At 43.2% G+C, this 20851-nt stretch overlaps 1 protein-coding gene across 3 annotated transcripts in view; it reads right to left on the reverse strand.

The window, feature by feature from the left end:
• The window catches only part of Cadm1 (cell adhesion molecule 1), a 318385-nt gene that overhangs the window by 21916 nt on the left and 275618 nt on the right, over positions 1-20851 (reverse strand). Inside the window, exons 6-9 of one of the 3 annotated variants that reach the window (XM_052188418.1) lie at positions 19886-19985; positions 16136-16308; positions 11354-11440; positions 872-904 (exon numbers count right to left, since the gene is read on the reverse strand). In XM_052188418.1, coding sequence (XP_052044378.1) covers positions 872-904; positions 11354-11440; positions 16136-16308; positions 19886-19985 — 393 coding nt within the window. The remainder of the gene's footprint in view (positions 1-871; positions 905-11353; positions 11441-16135; positions 16309-19885; positions 19986-20851) is intronic. The other 2 variants (XM_052188419.1, XM_052188420.1) reach the window with 2 other exon arrangements.

Raw genomic sequence — 20851 nt, forward strand, 5'->3', positions numbered from 1 at the left:
TTTGAGCTGAGGAATAAAATAGTATAGAGATGAAACAGGAATCTCATTTTTTGATTGAATAAAAAACAAAACAAAAAGTTAACAGACCTGTCCCCATTTTGTAGCCCACTGGTGACAGGGGAAAGGAAGTCCTGATGTCCCTGTCTGAAGTTTATGCACTCGGTTTTTTAATCACCTTTTGGCTAAAAAGAAATTTAATACGCTTTTTATTATTTGGTTTGCCAAGTGCCACACACCAAAGATTTCCTTAAAACCGTACTTGATACTGTTCAAATGGACATGGGCAACATTCCTGGGGAGCTGCTTTCCGCGTGAAGAAGCTGCCGCTTCAATGCTCAGAGGAACTGGGATGATGGGGTAGATTAAGTGCCCAGTGGGATAAAAGGGAAGTCGTGACTTCTCTAGAGAAGACTAGCAGGCTTCCTCTGTTCCTCAGGGGTCAAACGAGAGATCTTCCAGGATCCTGTCTCAAACACTGAGGGACAAAGAACTCCCTTTCACAATTCCCTGAGGTAAAAGCTGGTGAGTGATCCTAGCTCTGTAGACAAATACTCTTTAAATTTTTAATTAAAAAAATGTTTGAAGGCTCATTTATTCCAAGGTGTGGTGGAGTTTTATACAGAAGGAGGAACATTGCCCCGTTTGCCACCAGAGGGAAGGCCTCACCTCAGACTGCAACCACTGGCCACTGAACTCACAACAGAAATGACAAGACTCAGCATAATGTCAAGCATTAAAACAATTACAGTGCATTTATGAGATCTGTCTATTTGGAGAATGAGTTCCCTTGAAGACTGCATTTCTTTTTCCCAGGCTTGCCTTGCCTCTCAGCAGCGCTGAGAAAGTAGATTAACAGTAATGTGGTACCAACCGTGAACTGCTGGTTCTGTCGTCGCCGTGGTGTCTACAGACAGGAACAGAGGATTGGAGGAAGGGAAGAAACAGGAGGAACGGCATGCAAAAAAAGGGAGAATGGAAAAAATGGAACAGATAATATATGAGCAAGCTTTCGAAGAACACCGCGTGACAAGCAATAATAAATGAAAAGCAAAAAGCATTTGAAGTGAGTTGCACTGTTTTAAGACATGCCTTGAGCTCAAAGCTGCGAGCCAGGGAGGAAAACAGTAAATTCTTTGGTTCTGCGGGTCTTGCCAGGACACACGTGTTTGCGAGTCAATAGTCAGGGGCACATGCAAAGTGATGAGAAACACCAGTGCAAACTCAGTGACTGCTAGATGGTTCTTAAGGCATCGAAGCTCAGGACCGCGACAGAAAAGCTCAGTCGGAAGGCCACTTAAACAATGGAGTCAGACATTCAAACATTGCCTTTGTGCTAAGCCAACCCACCAGGGGTACTGGGCCTCCTTGATTGGCAAGTGAGCATCACAGGAATCAGCTCCACACTTAGGAAGATGCTTTTTCAGCTGAAGCTCAGATGCTACAGGTGAATGTACAACACCTAGATTCAGGTTCTCCATCCACTCTGTCATTTCATCAGACGACAGCTGGCAAGTTCAATTCACAGAGAGGCCGTGGGAGTGAACATGCTCAAGATACACACATACAAACATACACACACACACATATATCACACACATATCACTCACTCACACACACACACACACACACACACACACACACACACACACACACACACACGCTCGAGCGCACACGACACACACTCTGATTCTTCCATTTTACCAGATGTTATGATCTACAAGGCCTGTCACAATAACACACATGTTAACACAACTGCCAAACACTACTTGTCAATCTCAAAGCCTCAAGTACTCAGTCATCCCTGTGTTCAGCAGCACAGCCCAGGTTTGGTGGTCAGGATTCTGCTGTCATGGCTGGTCAGGAGACAGAACCGCTGCTCTCCCGCTGTAGCCTGTCTCTTTCTTCATCTTTGATGTTGTTCAAGTGTGTTCCTATCAGGTTGTGGCAATGGCTTTTCCTCACAGGAAAATCCAAGCGAGGCACTGGAGGCATGGGTTTTCCTTACTTTTGGCTATAGAAGTGGGGCACATAAGTAGCAATATGATGCTCAATTCAGACTCTGACCAACTTCATCCTAATGTCGTCACACCAGGACGACATCTTCTTCAGTTCTGCAGTTTTCAAATGTGTTTCTCCTACCAGGCCCTCTCTAGTCAGAAGCTGCTGCTGGTGAAGTGGAGTAGTGAGGGTTAAAAAAAAAATCACAAGTAATCCCTGCCATTTTTACAATGCAGTTCTTTGGCTGGCAACTGTTTCCACCGACTTTCAAGAGCTTGACACAGGCAATGTTTAAATGCACCAGACAGATTGTTTTTAAGAAGGCGGGGTCCAATGAGCCTGGAGCTTCTGATGTATAAATAGGACACATGAATTCACACCGGTGTTCCCCTTCAGTTGGCATGCTTTCTGGGTCAAGAGGGACCCGGTTTGTCATAAAGAACTCAGAGCCCTTCTAAGGAGCCAAGATTAACCAGAGCTCTGAGAGGCCAGTGCAGCTTGGTATAACCAAGCACTCAATTTCTCCAGAGTGGAGCAAGGAGGGAAAAATCATAAAATACACTGCAGAAGAGCACAATACTTACTTCCAAGTCAAGTCTGTGTGCCTAGCATAGCAGTGAAAACAACACCGAAAACTGTACAGTTGAACCAAACCCTACACTAGATCCTTAAAGGGACAGACACATCTCCATAGTTGAGACATTTGAGTCCAGCACTGGTTTGAGAAACTTTAATTTTGAGGGGCAGGATCTAAAGCACATTTGTAGAAACACTTATTATATGCATGTAATACATTTTATGGGCAGGCACTGGCTCGTTTCCAAAACAGAAAAGGAAAAGCAATGACAGCTTAGGTTCATTATTTCTGTGGTAGCACTTCTAATGTGCATTTGGGTTTTGTTTTTGTTTTGAACCAGGTAAATCATTAGTGTAAAAGGAAAGAAAGGAGTTAAAAGTTTCAAAAGTCAGATCTGAGCATTGACCAATGACCCCAATTTACTGTCTTCCTACATTAGGGCATTATGTCAGCTTCATGACAAAATTAAACCAGGTGAAGCCAGGCGTCAGCTCTTACACGGGCATCGGACAATAAATGCAGCCACAGCCATAGTGCATTTTGCGCCCCACCTCCAGGGATGCGAAATCCATCAATTGCACCCAACAGAAGAGAAAAAGGGACATTGCAGGAAAACACTCTAAAACAGTTAAGCAAACACATACTCTAGTCAAACAGCATGATTATTACAGCTGGAAATGACAAACCCATTGGCAGCACTGGGAGAGAGGCTGCAGCTATGGGGTTGGCTACAGGGTTTAAATCAGGATTAGGAGTGTGTCTGGGGAGCTATTGACTCTGTTTCTCAGAGAGCATCTGGTATGCGACCTGAACAGAGGCTATTTCAAGTGAAGAGAGAAGGGAAAATGCTTTACAAGTGACTGTGTGCTCCCCACAGGGACACTAGGACAGGATCTAATTCTCCTTTGTAATTGCATTATGACACCATGCAGACACCACAGACAGCTTTGCTCTGGGTGAGTCCAAAGCTGTGAAGCACAATTAGGGTGTCTGCATCAGGAAGTAGAGAAAAACACAAGCCCATCCCTCAAGAATCAGCTTCTGGGGTGGTCAATGGAGTATTTCTTAACATTTTAATTGTATGGCTGAATGCAAGTATTTTCAAATGAAGTTATAAATGCAATAATTGGCTTGAGAAATAGTGTCTTGTTGCCCCCAGAAAGGCTTTTAAAAACTAATTTTGTTGTCTTAAAAAAAAAATCTGAGCTAAGCCTACGAGAAAAATAGGTCACAAAAAGTTGATTGGGAAGCACTGGGTTATAATATACAAAATGCCCAAGTTAAGCCATTCTCTCTAGTTTTAATTATGGTGAGGGTAAATGTATTGTATATTATCTTATAATAATATACAATGCCATTTTAAAAAATAAATGAAACAAACAAAACCAAGCCAATCCCCATTCTCACAAATGCTGTGAGTGTACAGTCTTCCTAGGCATTTCTTAGCTGTTTTGAGTTTACAATCAAAAGAAGGTGTCTGACACAGGCCTTGTGCTGACTTGAAAGACAGTCTTTCACTCCACACTGACTTCTCTTCTTAGGCTCGGAGCCCTGCATGCATTTATGTGACCCTGCCTCAAACAAACGAAACAACCACAGATATTTCATGCTGAGGTCTAAGATATTTACGAAATAAGAAGGCTTTGACAATGTGTGAGATTGGAGACAGTAGCCATTTAACCAAGTAGCCAAGTAGAGGGGGAAACCTCAGCCCCTGAGTGGCAGCTGGGCACTATTTAGTTGAAACAGTCATGTGTAAGCCCCACTGTGGCTCATTCTAATCCTTTCAGATGGATTCTCTCCAACTTAGAATTGTTCATTGAGTGTGACAGACTGGGGGCTTAAAACTAATCCATAAATTAGTCCTTGGTCTCAAACACAACGGGTGCCATAAACGAAATCCAAGAACAAAATTAAATTCCCAACCTTAAATACGTTTCTTACCAATTGACCTGTGCTGTTCTTGTGTTAGGATACAGAGTCACTGTAGGGCAGCATGCGGCTAAGTGAGACCAGGGTGGACACTGGAAAATGCTGTGGCTACAACCTGGAGAAAACAGCCTGCCCTAGAGCCAGGCTTAGCTGTGGGGAATTTGAACGCCCCCATCTTGCCAACCATAAGCTCAGCTGGAAGTGGGACAAGCAGCCTAGCAACATTTTAATACACTTTCCCTACTTTATTTTCTTAACTAAAGTCAATACAGAACCAACGGGCTTTCTTAATTGAATTCCTCTTCAGTCTCTGCAATGGAGAGGCTTTAAATCTCAGCACCAGGACAGGCGAAGAATTCCCCTGACAATTTTACTTCATAGCCGTGCTGTGCTTGCCAATATATATTAAATATGGGTGTTTTTCTTCTCCCCCTCCCCCTTTCAATTTATTCGAAATCTGTTGAAAGAGAAAAAAAATAAGTGCTGGAAAATTCAAGTTTGAAATGTATTTTCTACTGGTTTTCCAATTAATTGCCTTGCCACCTATGTTCTACCTAATTAACCTATCATTCCTTAATGATGGAGAAAGTGGCCAAGAACAGAGCTTATCGAAAAAGGCCTAAACTCTTATGCCCTAAGAAAGCCTGTGTGTGTGTGTGTGTGTGTGTGTGTGTGTGTGTGTGTGTGTGATACTAGTGTGTGTACTCCCCTGCCTGGGTGCACGTGAAGATAAGCAGTTGACATTAGGGTGCCCTCAACTATTTCTCCATCTTATTTCTTTGAGACAGAGTCTCTCACTGAACCTGGAGCTCACATTTCATCTACTCTGTTAGCTGCCCGGACCCCAAGGAGTCTTTGCCCCCAAGTGCAGGGACTCTGAGCACACACTGCTACCCCTGGCTCCCAAGTGAGTGCTGAGAATCCTAACTGAGGCTTTCCTGCTTGAGGAGCAAGCTCTTTAGCCAAGGAGCCCCCTTACCGGCCCTAGATTATCTTCTCTCACCTTCCCCTTACAGTGATGAGACTGTGAGCCCCAGAACAGCAGGAAGGGGAGCTGGCTTCCTGGTTGTTGTTGAGCAATGTTAAGTTTTGTTCAGAGCTTCTTCAAAATTGTTCAGTCTGTGCAGCCCAAGGTCCCAGAGAATCTTCTCATTTGCAAACCAGATGTTCTGTACAATAATCTGAATCTACAGAGTGGTTTCCTTTACTAAGGAAAACAGTCCCTATGGTATTGTTTCTGAATGCTGTTGGGAATGGGACCGAGGGGTCAGAAGATGAGCCAGGGAAGGACGAGGTGGGAGGGACCAGAGAGGGGAGTAGGGGTGACACTGGGAGGATGGTAGTCAGGGCAGAAGGGGAGGGAGGGGCTCTGCAAGGCTAAGACTCCTCTCATGAGATCCTGGAAGACCGGGCCCTTCGTTCCCATCTTCCTCTCATTGGGAGAACTCCAGGTTTCATTTCTAAAATCCCAAGAAATCCGAATTCCTACGACTCCCCATGATGTGTTTCGCTGGCAGATGGTGAGTATGGACACTGCCTGGAACTCTACTTCCAGGATTAATTTTCTTTTTCAAAAAAGAACATACACTTCAGAAAACTCTGATAGAAGTAGGAGAATAAAGATGTCTCACCTCACTTTTCACCCCTCACTGTTTAAAAAAAAGGTGGAGTCTGATGACTTTTAATATTTGTAGCATTACTTTCTTCTGTTCCTTGCTAAACCAGCATGGGCCAAAAAATGGTTGGCTATGAGGCAACAGGTAGTGGGTTTACAATTACTGGCAAAATAAAAATGTAACATCACAATATGAAAAGAGATGGACATGTGAAGGTGGTACACTAGGTAAAAAGATATTAACTGATATTAACTAGTGCCCTAAGAACATCCCTGTCCTTGGGCATACTGGGATCTCAGGCATGCTCTGTAAGTGTTCAGTGTAAGGGAAAACAGTCTTAATGGAGTGGATGGTAATCCTAGGAAGGAGGCAACTCAGAACTATGCTAGGATAAAGGATGCGTGTTTCCTAGAGAAAGGGGGGACTCACTCTAGGCAACATAAATACACACGCCTTGAAGAGAGATGCTAGAAGCACTATTGGTTCTTCATGCCTGTTTTTGTAACTACATTCTATCCAGTCTTTGATGGCATTGAGCATTGTGTGATGCTGCCCTGTCGCCCATTGCCTTTGGTATGAGCACTCCAGTTGCATGGCCTCTCTCCATGACACAGGATGGGGTTTAAAAAGTCCTTTTCTACACATACTATGGACGCTCAATCTTTGCTGAATGCATACTGAAACACAGATCAGCTTATAGCCTTTTCACCCTGCCAATACCAGCAGCTCAGGGTCGGAATCATTGGGGAGCTGAGAGCTGTGTGTGTGTGTGTGTGTGTGTGTGTGTGTGTGTGTGGTGTAAAGCTGTTACTATCTACCTGGCCACACCATCAACATAGTGTCAAGCACACGTGTCCTTCCTCTACACATAAGACATGCATGCTTGGCGCATGCTCACCTACTGACATGCCCTCCAAATACCACTGAAGGAAAAGGCTGTGTATGCCTTCTGTACGCTATCTAACTCACATTAACATGGAAAAAAGACTAGGACATCAAGCTGTGAAAAACTCCAATAATGCAAGGGCCTGAGGCTAGGAGTCACTTCCTTCCAAGTTTATTGGCTTTTGAGTGCTTTGACACCAATAAGAGAAACCTTGCTATTTTCTTTTCTAAGAAATACAAAATACTTAATTGAATACATGCTTTAAAAAAAGAGAAAAACTCATTTAGAAATGACCTCCTTCATTCTTATGAAAGGATTTTTAAATGTGTTTCACAATATGGCCCTATAGCTAGCTATTCATTCTTATTCTAAAGCTGTTTTTTATTTTTTTATATTTCTTATTTTATGGCAGCTGTGTGTATAGTGTGACTTACAGGTTGAGCATCTCCTGGCCTGCATTTTGTATCTGAACTGTTAAAGGTGTGTATGGCAGAAGATGAATGCTGAGGACTTGTCATGGTGCTCTCCACCAGGCAGGAACAATACAATGTCCAGGTTAATTAAAGGGAGAAACATAGAATGCTTTCCCAAGAAAATTTCAGGAAGGACACCTGACCCAATCAAGAGGAGGAGGCTAACACTATCTCCAAGCACAGAGGCACAAAGACAGGAGCTGCTACTATCCCTGAAACGTGAAGTTGACTGGGAAGAAAGTTCAAACAGTTCATCTGGTTTGCTTTTCTGTGCTGAGGCATAAACTCCCACAACTGAAGAAACCCCATGGAAAACCTGACATGACAAAAAAAAATAAACCAGTAAGGGTGGGAATGAGGGGGCCTCCTAAGGCCAAGAACTGAACAGAACCAATCATAGCATCAACCAGCAGGAAAGATGAGAGAGCCTTTGAACCTTAGGGCAAACACCAATGAGGTTCTAAATGGTTTCTCACTCAGTTCCATCCTCAAGTTGGTTTTTTATGTGGAGAAGTCTTGGAATAATGTCAATGGCTTACCAGCTGCAAAGCTACATCTCTGCTGATATAGCAAACAGATGCTGAATATTCTCTCCACCGTGCCCCCTTCCCTCCAGCCTTTCTTGTCTCTGAGACAAGGCCTCTCTATGTAGACCTGGATGTCCCCCAACTCACAGAGACCCACCTGCCTCTGCCTCCCAAGCACTGGGGTTAAAGGTGTGAACCCTGTGCTCAGCCTGAATAATCTTTTCACACTGCAGAAAAATTTCCCTAGACAGGGCTACCCTTCTGGTGTGTCTGACATGTCACCAAATCTGTTTTAAGTGGAGAGGACAGCAGGCAAAGGCCACTGTTCTCCTAGGAAAGTAGGAAATCTAAGGTTTTTTTTGGGGGGGGGGGTGAGAGGAGAGGGGACAAAGAAGAGTTGGAGGGGGGGGGTATCTGATTCCTTCAGGCGCCTCCAGGATGGAGCTGCAGCATGTTTGTGAGCCAGGTGCTTGGGACGGAATGTCTTCCTAACAAAGGGAACAATTCCATTACCCTGGGTAGGGAAGATAGAAGATAGCTCTGCAATGCTTCTTTAGGAGAAATCAGAAATCAACTAGGACCTTTTGAGCTTAAAAAATATTTTTCTATTGCATTTGTACATTTTTCTAGTAATGAAACTCTGACCTGGGGAATGGCTTCCAGTTATTGCGTTGACTAGGAGGAAGGATAGAGCTGGCTATGGGCAGCTACTTTTTCTTTTTAGAGACCTAGCTTTATGTTGTTGTCATTAGATTCAGCTATTGAAGCTTTTAAGGCTAATGGTGGCTGTAAATGGACAAAACAGTGCAGGAGGGGAGGAGTGGAAATTAATTTAGCTATCCATTTGTCAGGATTCCGTCTGGAAGATTCTTTAGGAACCAATCTAAATCTAGAGGATAGCCTGGACCTTTAAAATGGGACAGAGAACCATTCAAGACCATAACCTCTAATCTGTCTGGAGAAAGGGGCAAATGTTAACTTCTACAAGTTGCTTTCTGGGCAAGATAAATATATAGAAGGTAGCTTGTTAAGACACAGTAAGCCTGAAAGATCACATCCATTAAGGGGACGGATTCCACAACGTTGTTTCAGTAGCAATTTTAGTTTAATGACTCTTGGGTGTGCTGGTGAAGATCTGAGCATTCGTTACCACAGATGCATTTGGTGTTGTAGAAAGCATTGGAACGTTAACACCCACAGACCAAAGTGCACCTGTGAGATCCTGAGTTATTTTGAACTGAGAGGCCAGTAGTAGAGACAGAAGTAGACATGTTCCAATTAAAGTCTTCTCTGATGTGGCCAGAAATATGGTGTCATTTGTTCTAAGAATTTCTTTCCAGACAGTGTCTCTGCAGTCAGAACTGTGATCACAGTGAGTTGTACATGTCTGAGGAGCTCACAGGAGAAGGAGGTCTTTGGGAGCAAAGGATTAAGAGCCAGTGACTTAGAGTGTCTCAGGTGACTTGCGACAAGGATTGTGGTGGTGGGGAAGAGTCAGGGAATGCTGAAGCGATGAAGCCAGTCAAACAGGAAAAGTGTTGCTCCACATTCAAGAGAAATGGGGAGTTTATTCACAGAATGAGAGAGGGCTTTATTGCCTTCAGATATAAACCCTTACAGATACCTAAATGGAATCTTCTACCACACGAGATATAAAGGCTGTGACATACTTCTCCAAAGACGAACATGCTGCTAATGATATCTGCAGTTTGGGTATTTATTCTGACATCCAAGGGGTCTTTCTTTCACAGGAAACTATGAAACCTGGTAAGACAAGCACATGCCTAAAGGATGGAGGATATAGCTCAGCTATACAGAGCTTGCCTGGCATAGCATTCTACAGGCCCTGGATTCCACACCCGAAATGCCAGGCAAACAAACAGAATGAAAGAGTACACACCTAGTCCAGTTTTACTAACTCGGTAAGAGACAAGGAAGTGAATTCTTAGGATGAAGCACTAACGCGATAGCTGTGTGGACATCTTCCATATGCTAATGGATGATACAGAAGATGGCAGGCATTGTTCCACTATGCTCCAAACTCAGTTCTCTAAGAAGCAAAAGGAAATGACAGAGAGCTCAAGCAGAAACACAGGCAAGACTTAGGAAGCAGATTCTCTGGAGGGAGCCAGAACTGGAGCGAGATATCACATCAATTGATGGATTTTCAGAAAAGTTAACATTTAGTATAGGCACACATGTTTGTAACCAGTGTTTAGGAAGCCCCTCAATGGTGGCTTATGGCAGAGTTCTTTGTAATAGCTGAAAGGTGAAGAAAATCTGGATTAGCCAGTCCATTCCAATATCTATTATGGGGCCTCCCTCTCTTAGGGAGCACATTGTTTTCTGTCATCAACTCTTGTGCCAATGGAAAATAAAATGCCTTCAGAAAATTAACATGATCCTAGCATGTGGCTGCTAGATCTTGGGTGCTAAAGATGTGAACAAGGAAGAGCACCAAGTATGTATCAAGGGGTCCAGGGACTCGGGACCGCACTCATGGTTCAAAGGTTCAGACACTTGCCAGGGGCAAGATCCTCAGGAGCAACATTCCTCAGAGGAGAAATCACTTTTGCAAGAAGATTCCTTCCTTCCTTAGAGTGGACACCTGGAAATGGTTGTCAAGGAAGGCTCCATCTAAGCAAGCCTGACACACTGAGTTGGTATGGTTCAGGCATGCAGTGACTTACACTGTTAGGCCAGAAGGAACTCCAAGTCATAAAACCTCAAACCGTTAACATCTACTGGACACCAGGATGAGGAGGGAGGATACATATATAAAAAAGAGGTGGGCATTCAAGTGCTCGGCTTAGAAAAGATAACGACTCCATCTGATTCCTGCAATCTCTCAGGCAACAAGAGGCCTGGGCAGTTACCATGCCAGCAGGAACCTGTCAGAAGAGGGAGGATGACACATATGTGGCCCACATAGACATTCTGAAATTCGGTGCATGTTATTTCTTTCATGTGGATTAAGATGAAACTTCGACCAGGGCGTTATGTGGCCCAGGCCTTGGTACTTACCATTTCACCAGCTGTGGCCAAGCTAGGAGCCAGGCTGCCAGGAAAACTTAGTGTTTTTGCTTTGAGTAGTGATCACTTCATAAAGAATTCCCTCAAGATAAGGTGCACAGCATCTGATCTGCTAACAGCTCAGATGTTAAAGTTCTTCCAGGGTCCTTAAGACTCAATTCAAGAACATAGTATTGGATGTCTCTGGAGTTCCAAAGTAGAGCAACAGTTAAGCTCAGAGGCCTTCCAGGGAACAGCTAGTCTTCTTTTTGATTATACCAAAAAGACAATATACATTCAGGACATTTCCAATGGCAATGAAGGTACCATACCTGTGATGATGGTAAGGATGGTGGTGGTGGTGGTGGTGGTGGTAGTGGTGGTGGTTGTTGTGGGAGGAGGGATAGTTGTGGGGGGATCTGGATAAAAAAAAAAAGGAAAATCAAACCCACAATGCTGAACACAACAATGACCAGTAATGACAAACAAAAGCATGGAGACATTGAGATGTTTGTTGGATGGCTTCCCTCTTTACACCACCAAGTTCCTTCCCCTTGAAAGATGTAGGTCTGAAACTATACCGAAAGCCTTAGGTGGAAGAGCTAAGAAAAGAAGAACAGCTTTTTTATTTACAAAGTGAATCAGAAATGAAACGAGAAATGGAAAGGTGAGAAACAAAAATCTAAAATATTGGATACCCCCAGTGCCCCACCAGACCTTAAAGGCAAGGCTAAGTCACCTCAGTGCCAAGAAAGCACAATGGCTGTCCCTTCCTTTCTAGTGCACAGAAGGGAGGAAAGAGGAGAAGGAGCTGCCGCATTTAAAGGACTTGTATCAGCCAAGGATGAATGTGGCACCACACACAAGCTCCCTGCAAATGCTATCTTCATTATTCCCCATCAATACATCCCAGCAGGAAGGAAAACCACTTCTGTATCCACAGCAAGTACAAAGAAGAGAGATTGTCACCACGGACTGAGTACCAGGTTCCAGGCAAGTGAGATTTTACTGAGATGTTATGTTTTAAGTCAATAAATTTTTACACCTTATAAATATTAATAAGTTGCCTTTGCTCATGTTAAAAACTTGACCTAAGTGGACCACAGAGATAAAAAAAATGAAAGGACATTTTCCATCTTGTAAACAAGTGGGCTAAATATAAATGAGGTTTGACCCTCAAAACCAGGAGCCCAATAGGAAGCAGCTGTCTGGTACTTGATGTGCTGTATCTTCCAGTGTCTCAAAAATTATTTGGGGATAAGGAAAGGGCAAAAAAAGAAAAAAAAATCTAAGCCCAGATGATCAAACTGAATATGTTAAATTGTCAGCTAGACTTTGAACTAAGCAATCATTCTGCTAAAATAGAGCATAAGACGATTTGAAGGCTTTTGATTTTAAATTTTATCTAAAGCACGTCAACTTTTTCTCCCTGACACATCTGGTGTCCTTTTATCTTCAAGTGAGCTCTCGGATTGTCTAATTAATACATCAAAACTTTAATTATATATTGCACCTTTACTGGGTTTGGGACAACTTCCTGGAAGTTGATGGATGACTCTTCTGGTGCTTGGCTGCAAAGTCTGCATAAAATGATGACTATCATTGATCAATAATCAAAGGTTTTCATTTTCTTCACAAACCGCTTCTCACATACAATCATACTCGTAAGGAAGAACCAACAGCAAATGGTTCTGTTTTATGAGAGACTTTTTGAAGATGTGGAAACAAGCAAATTAAACTGTTGTTTAATTGCAGCCTCAAAAAAAAAAAAAAAGATTCCATGTTAAAATCTCATTCTCGGAAGTTGAAATGATGAAATTTAAATTTTAAATTACCTTCTTGAAAGAACAGGATAAGAAATGTTTGAGCATCATTGCCGTTTTGCCCTTTGGTGTGTGGTTTATGGAAGTCACAGGTAAAGAAGTGCTTTGTTGTTGTTATTGTGTGTGTGTGACTAGGCAACTTATTTGAACAGTTATACCAATGACAGGTGCCAACTCAGAGACAGATGAACCTAGTGCCCCAAGACTCTAGCTGGCACTGAGATACTGCCTCCTCCTTCAACAAGTAAACTGTCCAGAGACACCTCCCGACCTTCCAGGAGGGAAACAATGTGGTTTTCAATTATAGGGCTGCCACTGAACAGCAGTACCGCCATTCGAAGCCTGGTCCTGCCATATTCTAATGCTATTACAAACCCATTTCTAAATGCAATGGCCCAAAGCTCAAGATGGTAGGACACAGTAAGAATGAGTGTGAATGTGATTGGAAGACATGATTATGAACCAAAAAGCAGACAAGATGATGAGGGGATAGACATCAGGGAGAGGGCACAGTCCCTCTCATGTACAAATGGCACATGTTCAGTGATCTCCTTCGCTACTAGGCGATTGTTGTCCTTCACACCTGGTTCAGGAATCTTGAATGAGCCATTTTCCATTATTGGGTGAAACATCCTTGCTGGGGTCCTTTTCAGTAAGAAGGGCAACACAAGGCCACTGTGTAAGAAGCCAGAGGGCCTGGGATGCAGCGCATCAGAGTGCTTACCCAGTATGCAGAGGCCCTGAAATCAACACGCAGCATTACAACAAACAGGTAGAAACAGAGAGCAGAAGCTAAACAAGCTGTGCTAGAAAAACCAATGCTAGAAGAACAAACCCAACTGGGACTTGGGCTGGAGACACTGAGAAGCTTCAAGTAGAGAAACTACTTCCAGAGAATTAAGTGCTTTAGAAGTGTGTCAACTTTTAGTTCACAGAGACCTTCAAAAATTGCTGCAGTATCACATTATATTGCTTTAAAAAGGCAATCTGCCCATCTTTGCCCTAATTGTCAGACTGTTTTGTTACTAGACTAGCAAGACTTCAGTTTAGTATGCTAGCCTGCCATCCCAATGGCACTCTGAGCAGGGACCAAGAGATATAGAACCCCTAGGAGGCTGGATGGATCATCCTGGATCAGAGATACACTTGGATACAGGTGTGTAGGTGGGCTCCTACAATACTTGGTTTTCAAATAATGTAATGGTATCTAGGACGCTAATCTAAAAAGGCTGATATAAAGAGACGTGGTTTCTTGAAAAGCTGTGAGAATAAGGGGATTGCAAAGACCAACCTTGCACTGGGCTTTGGGTTTACAGTAGGTGGCCTTAAGCAGTCTGGGGACATTGTGAAGTAGACCACACTGTATGATCTTTTGAAGCGTCACTGTATCATATGTCAAATGGGATGGAAAGGAAGCACATATCATGGCGGTCTCCTGGACATCAGATAGGATCGTGTAAAATTGTCAATTCCGGAAACAGCATAAAGGGAATGCTCAACACACGCTGGCTGTAAGCTAATTTTTCAAAATTTGCAAATGTTTGCCCAACAAAGCCTCAAAATGCTTCTCCCCTTGAGCTGTAGGAATAGTAGGTACTGTAAGCTGAACTGTTTTTCCAGATAATCTAGTCTCTGGAGTGCATCAAAGACTGGGAGAACGTGGATGAAATCTGTAAAAAGCTATACTGATGTCTATAGACTAGGGCACTAATGTCAGAGGTCCTCCTATGAGGGTGAAATCTCAGATTGGAAGGGTATATGCAAAGCACAGAGAGGAATGTTATCTACCATCCCAGCCAGACAGTGCAACAGGGCAGTTCTGCAGCTGAACCTGGGTGCCTTGTGCCCATTCTCATCTACACAGTGGAGAAGGAGATGTGTGTGGGAACATAGCTGTGTATGGATCACTAATGAGACTGGACAAAGGCTTCACGTTTGCCAATACAGGGATTTGAAAGGATCTTTTAATTTTATATTATGTTAAGGCAGTGGTTCTCAGCCTACAGGTCACGACCTCTTTGGGGGTCACATATCAGATATCCTGTATATTCTTACAATTTATAATATGAAGTAGCAACAAAATAACTTTATGGTTGGGGGTCACCACAGCATGAGGAACTGTAGAACAGGGCCACAGCATTAGGAAGATTGAGAAGCACTGCTAAGGGGAAAAAATCCTCAAGTATAGGCTAAGAATTATAATTTCATATCTATTTATGTATGGTATAAAGGGTGCTTCTCTGTCCAAACATACCTCTCTCCTTTCTTCCTACATATGGAGGATCCCCAGGTTTGAGATATTGCAGTGTAAATATTATTCCATATGTATAATGTATGTGGCTATGCCTATACTTGTACACATGTAACTTAACTTGGATTGTTTACACATCTAATATGAAGGCAGACATGCAGTCCCCATATTCAAATATTTATAACATTAGGATTTTGCTTTTGCCTCTGGGTACTCATTTTATGTTGGGCCAGTGCATGACTATTTCTTGGTATAGAATGAAGAGAAGAGAGTTCAATTGGACAGAAGAGACTCAATTTGATAGCATAAGACTATAAAGAGAGTGTACTTCTCAACTAAATAGAGCATATTCACAGTATATAAAATCAACAGCAAGATATAAATGGGAAATGCCTAGTACCATAGATCTTCTATACATATCTGTTGATTCCAAAATGAAATTAACGATAATATGCTTTAATAACCCTGTAGAAAGATGTTAAGAAAACATGACATTTTAAAAAGTTGGCATTTGTGTACAAAACAGAAGGTGTAGGTAGTCTCTGCAACTACCAAGAACCTTATATTTATTTGGAGTGTTTACTGGCTTGCAGAGTCTTCTGGAGTTAATGGCTTCATGTTGAAAAGAAGATAGCTCTGCTCATCAAAGCAGTAGGAAGGCTAGCCCAGGCATCATAGGAAAAAAAAACCACTGGGAATAAACTTTCTGAGCTGAAAGCCACTAATTGGTAAGGTTGAATTTTTCAGACACTACTTCTAACATAATCTCCACGGCCTGTGCCTGAGGACAGCCTTCCTACTCAGCACGACCGGAGACTGTGATCTTGTGGGAAACCCCCACCATCAGAGGGAGAGAAGAACAGTCACTGTCGACCCGGGTGGGGACCACTGGGGTCCACCTCAGGCCAGGCTTCTTTACGTTCCTGAAGGATACCAACTGATTTTTTGGTTTTCAACTTGACCAAAGGCTTTGGGGTGAAGCCCAGGCAGCAGCTACATGCAGAGGAGTGAGTGGGCGAGCACTGTATCTTCTCACGTACCGTATACATACAGCATATAGTCCGAATGAGCCTTTCCCACTATGTTGGAAGCCTCACAGCGGTAAGTACCATTATCTGTTTTGTTTAGGTTATTGATGAACAGGTTTGGCCCAGACAGTACGGCATGCTGAGGCATTTCATCATCGACTCTCACCCAATTCACCATCACAGGCCTGTGGGAGGCAAGAAAGACAGGTCAGAGGGCCACTTCCCACTAAGGCATCTGTATCCAGTTTCTTAACCCATGCAGCAAACAAATCCCATGCAGGGTGAGGCAACTAACTGGACCCACAGGAGAGATGTTAAATTCATAAAAGTAAGACTGTGCAACTGCCAAACACATCTACAATATAATTCTTAAAAAACAAAATCAGGTATTGATAAACCTTCAAGACTTGATATAAGCTGGAGTCCTATGATTTTTAAGTCATTTTCAATAAGTCAGCAAATAAGCCAACGTGCCCAACTCACATACCCAGCTGTGAAGTTTCACACCAAAGGCAGGCCAAAGCTCACCCATTGTTAATCATCTCAATAATTAGAGAGGAGAAAAAAAAAAAAAAAGCAAGGTCTTGGCTAGTAGTGCATGCATCAATCCGATGGTTACTAATTCCAAGTGTTTGCTTGCTCAGAAGGCACGTGTGAGGGTTAAATGGACTTTGACAACAGGACAGCCCTCCTCTCGTCCCTCCCTTTCTCTGGGGGATACTGGCACATGCCAGCTCTACCACTATATCCTTGACCTTTGTTTATTACTATTTCCTCTCAAGGTTGCCCTAGCCAGTCTATATATAACACTTGGTATGGAGACCAAGCTGCCCTTGAAACTGCAGTGAGTTTCCTGACTGCTTCCAGAGCAGCTGGAATTACAGCCCTGGCTTGAACAGAGCTTTGTTTTGGTCTGTGTTTGGAAAAATCACCTTTGATTCTGGAAAGATCCAATCACTTCCTCTCCCCTTAGCCTGACTCTCCCCACCTGAGATGCCATGTGACTGGCGCTGACTACCTTTGCTACCTGCCCCTGGCCAGTAACTGGCCCTCTCTATTAGGTCCTCTTGCCTAGATATACTTGGACCTTCCCTGTGAGTGCATTTGGCTAGTGGATTAATGATGAATGAATACATCTAAAAATAGACTCTTTAGGTCCAACAAGGGAGCTTGCTTATCAAAAACAAGTTTTAGTGACTCAAAATACCACACATATCTTACGATAGCCATTAGGGAAAAGCAAATTTGACAAGATGCTCTAGAGAGAAGAGTGCGCACACACCAAACACCTTTCACTCACTGAACTTGAAACCTGTGTTCTTCAAGGTGCCTCTTTCATCCTCCTACAAAACCAAGGGTATACCTCGAGTGCCTGAAAATCATTTTTTTGTGTGGTGTGTGTGATTCTGGAGACAGAACCCTGGGCCTGATGAATGCTAGGCAAGCACTTACCCCCAAGTTATAGCTTTAGTCTTGATTTTTATTTGACAAGAAGCATGCTACTGGCCTGAACACATGAGCAGTCCTCTTTTGGTCCCTACTACTACCTCTAGGAGCAGTGATATAGGCAGAGACCCAGGCATAAACGACACACTGATACTCAAGTGAGGCCTATTGAGTAGCATTCCACTGTTCCAACGAGATGTGAAGTTACAATTCTCTTTAATTGCATATGGGTTTGTCAACAGAATGCGGTGAATTATTGAAGCTAGTACTGAACATGTCCTCCTTGTAGGCAGTGGAAAACGGAGCTGCCTGGCAATCAGGCCTCATGTCCTGCTGCTTGACAGCTGAAACAATCAGTGGGGGTAAGCACTGAGAATATTCACAACACTTAATGGCAAGTTAAATTACCATTTTTATTGTATACAATTTCTTGAGAAAATAAATAGGTAATATGCGAGGAGGGATAGTTGCAGAGTAAAGCCTGCTTGCTCACACAGCCACGTGCCCTTTCCAATTTGAGAGGAACGAACAAATACCCTTTCTGGCAAAAATGTCCTGAAGGAAACATGTAATTTACCATCCCTGTGGCACAGGCAAAACGCACATAGTACCTTCTTCAGGAGAAAAAAATTACAGATGTAAAATATAGGTTAGCAAGCCAAACAGCATAAATGTGACTTAGGTTGTTGAATATAGTTGCTGTAAACAGTCAGAGGCCCTGAGAAGGGTTCCCCTCCATCCATAGGATTTTTGGGAGACAAGGGAAACTTCTAATAGGGCATAAATCAGTTTATTAAAAAGAATGATCTGAATCTTTTTGAAGGGCTTACAAGAGAAAAAGAAAATGTGTGTGCATGTGTATGTGGGTATCTGTGAGGGCCAGAAGAGGACGGTGGGCCCCTGGAGCTGGTGACATATGCCTGTTGTGAGCTGCCTGACTTGGGTGCTGGGATGCAAACTCAGATCTTCTACACTAGCAGGAAGATTGCTGAGCCATCTTTCCAGGCCCAGTATGTTGAAATTTTATATAAGAGAAAACAGCCCTGATCAGCCTGTTAACGACAATAAAGCAGGCAGAATTCACTAGAATTGTAGATTAGGAAGGCATTCCCTCTTTTTTCTAACAATTAAGAATTAAATGTCAAAGCTGGGGCCAAATAAGCCAGCAGCACCAGAGAAGAAGCAAAGAGAACCAGAGCCACCTCCCTCCAAAGGTCATCTTTACAGCTCTCCCTCCTCCCAAGGGAAGGCACTAGCCCATGGATAAAGGAGAGTGGAAGCAGGCCAAGGGACTCGTCATCGCCAGGCTCCCCTCTAACACAGTGCACTTTTGGTTCTGTAGCCATCACAGGGTGAGTGCTGTCTAAGGAGTGGGAAGGAAGCACTGTTAAGATGCTCCAAGGTCTGTATATGAAAAATCACAAAGATGCAGCTCACCTGAACTGTGAGGGAACAGGAAATCATGCCACAGGGACAGCAGAGGGAGCTCACGGCTGTGTTTCTGGATAGGTACCACTAAAAGTTTGAGTGACCTTAATCCCAACTTGACCTGTCCTCCATTTCATGAGTGTGTGAACTGGGTTTTTTCCCCCCTCCCTTAAAAACAGTTAAAGACAATTTGTTTTACTAGAAAGATGAAAGGCTCTTGTCTTGTGTAAGTAGACTGTGAGGTATTGGCAGTAGCATGATCTCAAAGCTTGTAGGTGGTGTTAGATCTCCAGCTGCTCTTCTGACTCACATTGGATTACTGTGTGGAGTATGCAGAGCGTCTCCATCACACTCCTCAGGAACACCAGTTTGTCAGCATTCCTTTCCTCCTAGGCAGAACAGTCACACTCCCCTAGTGGAACATTCCTACATCTTTCATTTGAGTACTGTGCTTTCCTTGGAAGCAAATTCTTTTGTCTACATCTGGTCCTAACCTCTGTACATCAAAGTTTAGAAAACCTTACCTTCCAGTTGTATGTAGCAAGAGCACCACTGTTAGCAGACATTATAGTGCATTGAGGCTATATTGACATTTTAGACAATTTTTGTGTGTGCACGCGTATGTGGGTATCTGTGGGGGCCAGAAGAGGACGTTGGGTCCCTGGAGCTGGGGACATATGCCTGTTGTGAGCTGTCTGACTTGGGTGCTGGGATATTTATGCATTGATATTTATTCCCCGTCGCTGAATATTCTTCGTTTTCTCAAAAATCACCCATCCTTTTTACAGCAGGAGACAGGTGACAGGCCAATGAGTTGTGAATGCACATCTTCATGTTGTGACATTTACTGCTCACGACCCTCTGCCAACCTTGGCCTTCAGAACTTACTGGGGCTTCCCGGTGACTTCACACGTTAACTCAAGCGAATCCCCTTCCCGGGTTAGGCCTTGTAGAGGGTACGTCATCTGGATATGCACTTGTGGTTTGTCTGTGTGACAACACAAAGCGTGATGTTTAGCAAACGATAGCATCAGGCAGATCAGACTCACATCCTGTCACAAATCCCACACTGCCAGCTCTTACTCTGTCCCCATCCACATGCCGTCAGCAACATCCTTCTAATTAGTTAGTAATCCTGGCATTTGTCCACATTAAATTGACTAATAACTCTAAGGAGTGAACCTTGCTTAGATAAGAGATTCCTAAGCCAACTGTGGCACATCAAACAATTCCTATGAAATACATTTTGTTACATTGAAGTTTATCTCTAAACTCAGTCAAGCTAAGGGAAACTCATTTGCCTTCATGCTGAGGAGAAGCTGCAGATTTCTGTGGTGTTCAAAATTGATACATTTTATCATATATCACATATTACCATGTGACAATGTGTTTTGACACTGCATATTAATAAGTTGTCTCTTCTATGCTCTTTCTAGCTAACTGTTTCCCGAATTCCGCTCAAACAGCCTTACGAAGAAAAGATCCAGGAGAGATGGGTGGTCCCAAATAAAACCATCCTGGCATAAACACAGAGGAAAGGGAATTGACGTTCATCCAGAGCCTACTGTCTGAGTTTCCATGCAACCACAGCAGAATAAGCAAGAGTTTTAATGATGACAACTTTGGTACTCATACGATGATGTAGCTAGTTGAAGGTTTCAGAGATAACTCAATACCAGACAGCTCCGAGGAATAGAGTGGGGGAGAGTTCTGGTTCTGAAGTGCATTTCTCAATGGCAGTCCACAATTAAAGCTGAGTATATCTTTCTAACACAAGTGTGCATTCAAGAAAGCGGCACAAGTTATTTTTATTTCCCTCAGTGGTTTAAAGCTGTGATTGCTGGTGAGGGGATG

Source organism: Apodemus sylvaticus, chromosome 7 (genome assembly GCF_947179515.1).
Source record: "Apodemus sylvaticus chromosome 7, mApoSyl1.1, whole genome shotgun sequence".
NCBI classification, from domain to species: Eukaryota; Metazoa; Chordata; class Mammalia; order Rodentia; family Muridae; genus Apodemus; species Apodemus sylvaticus.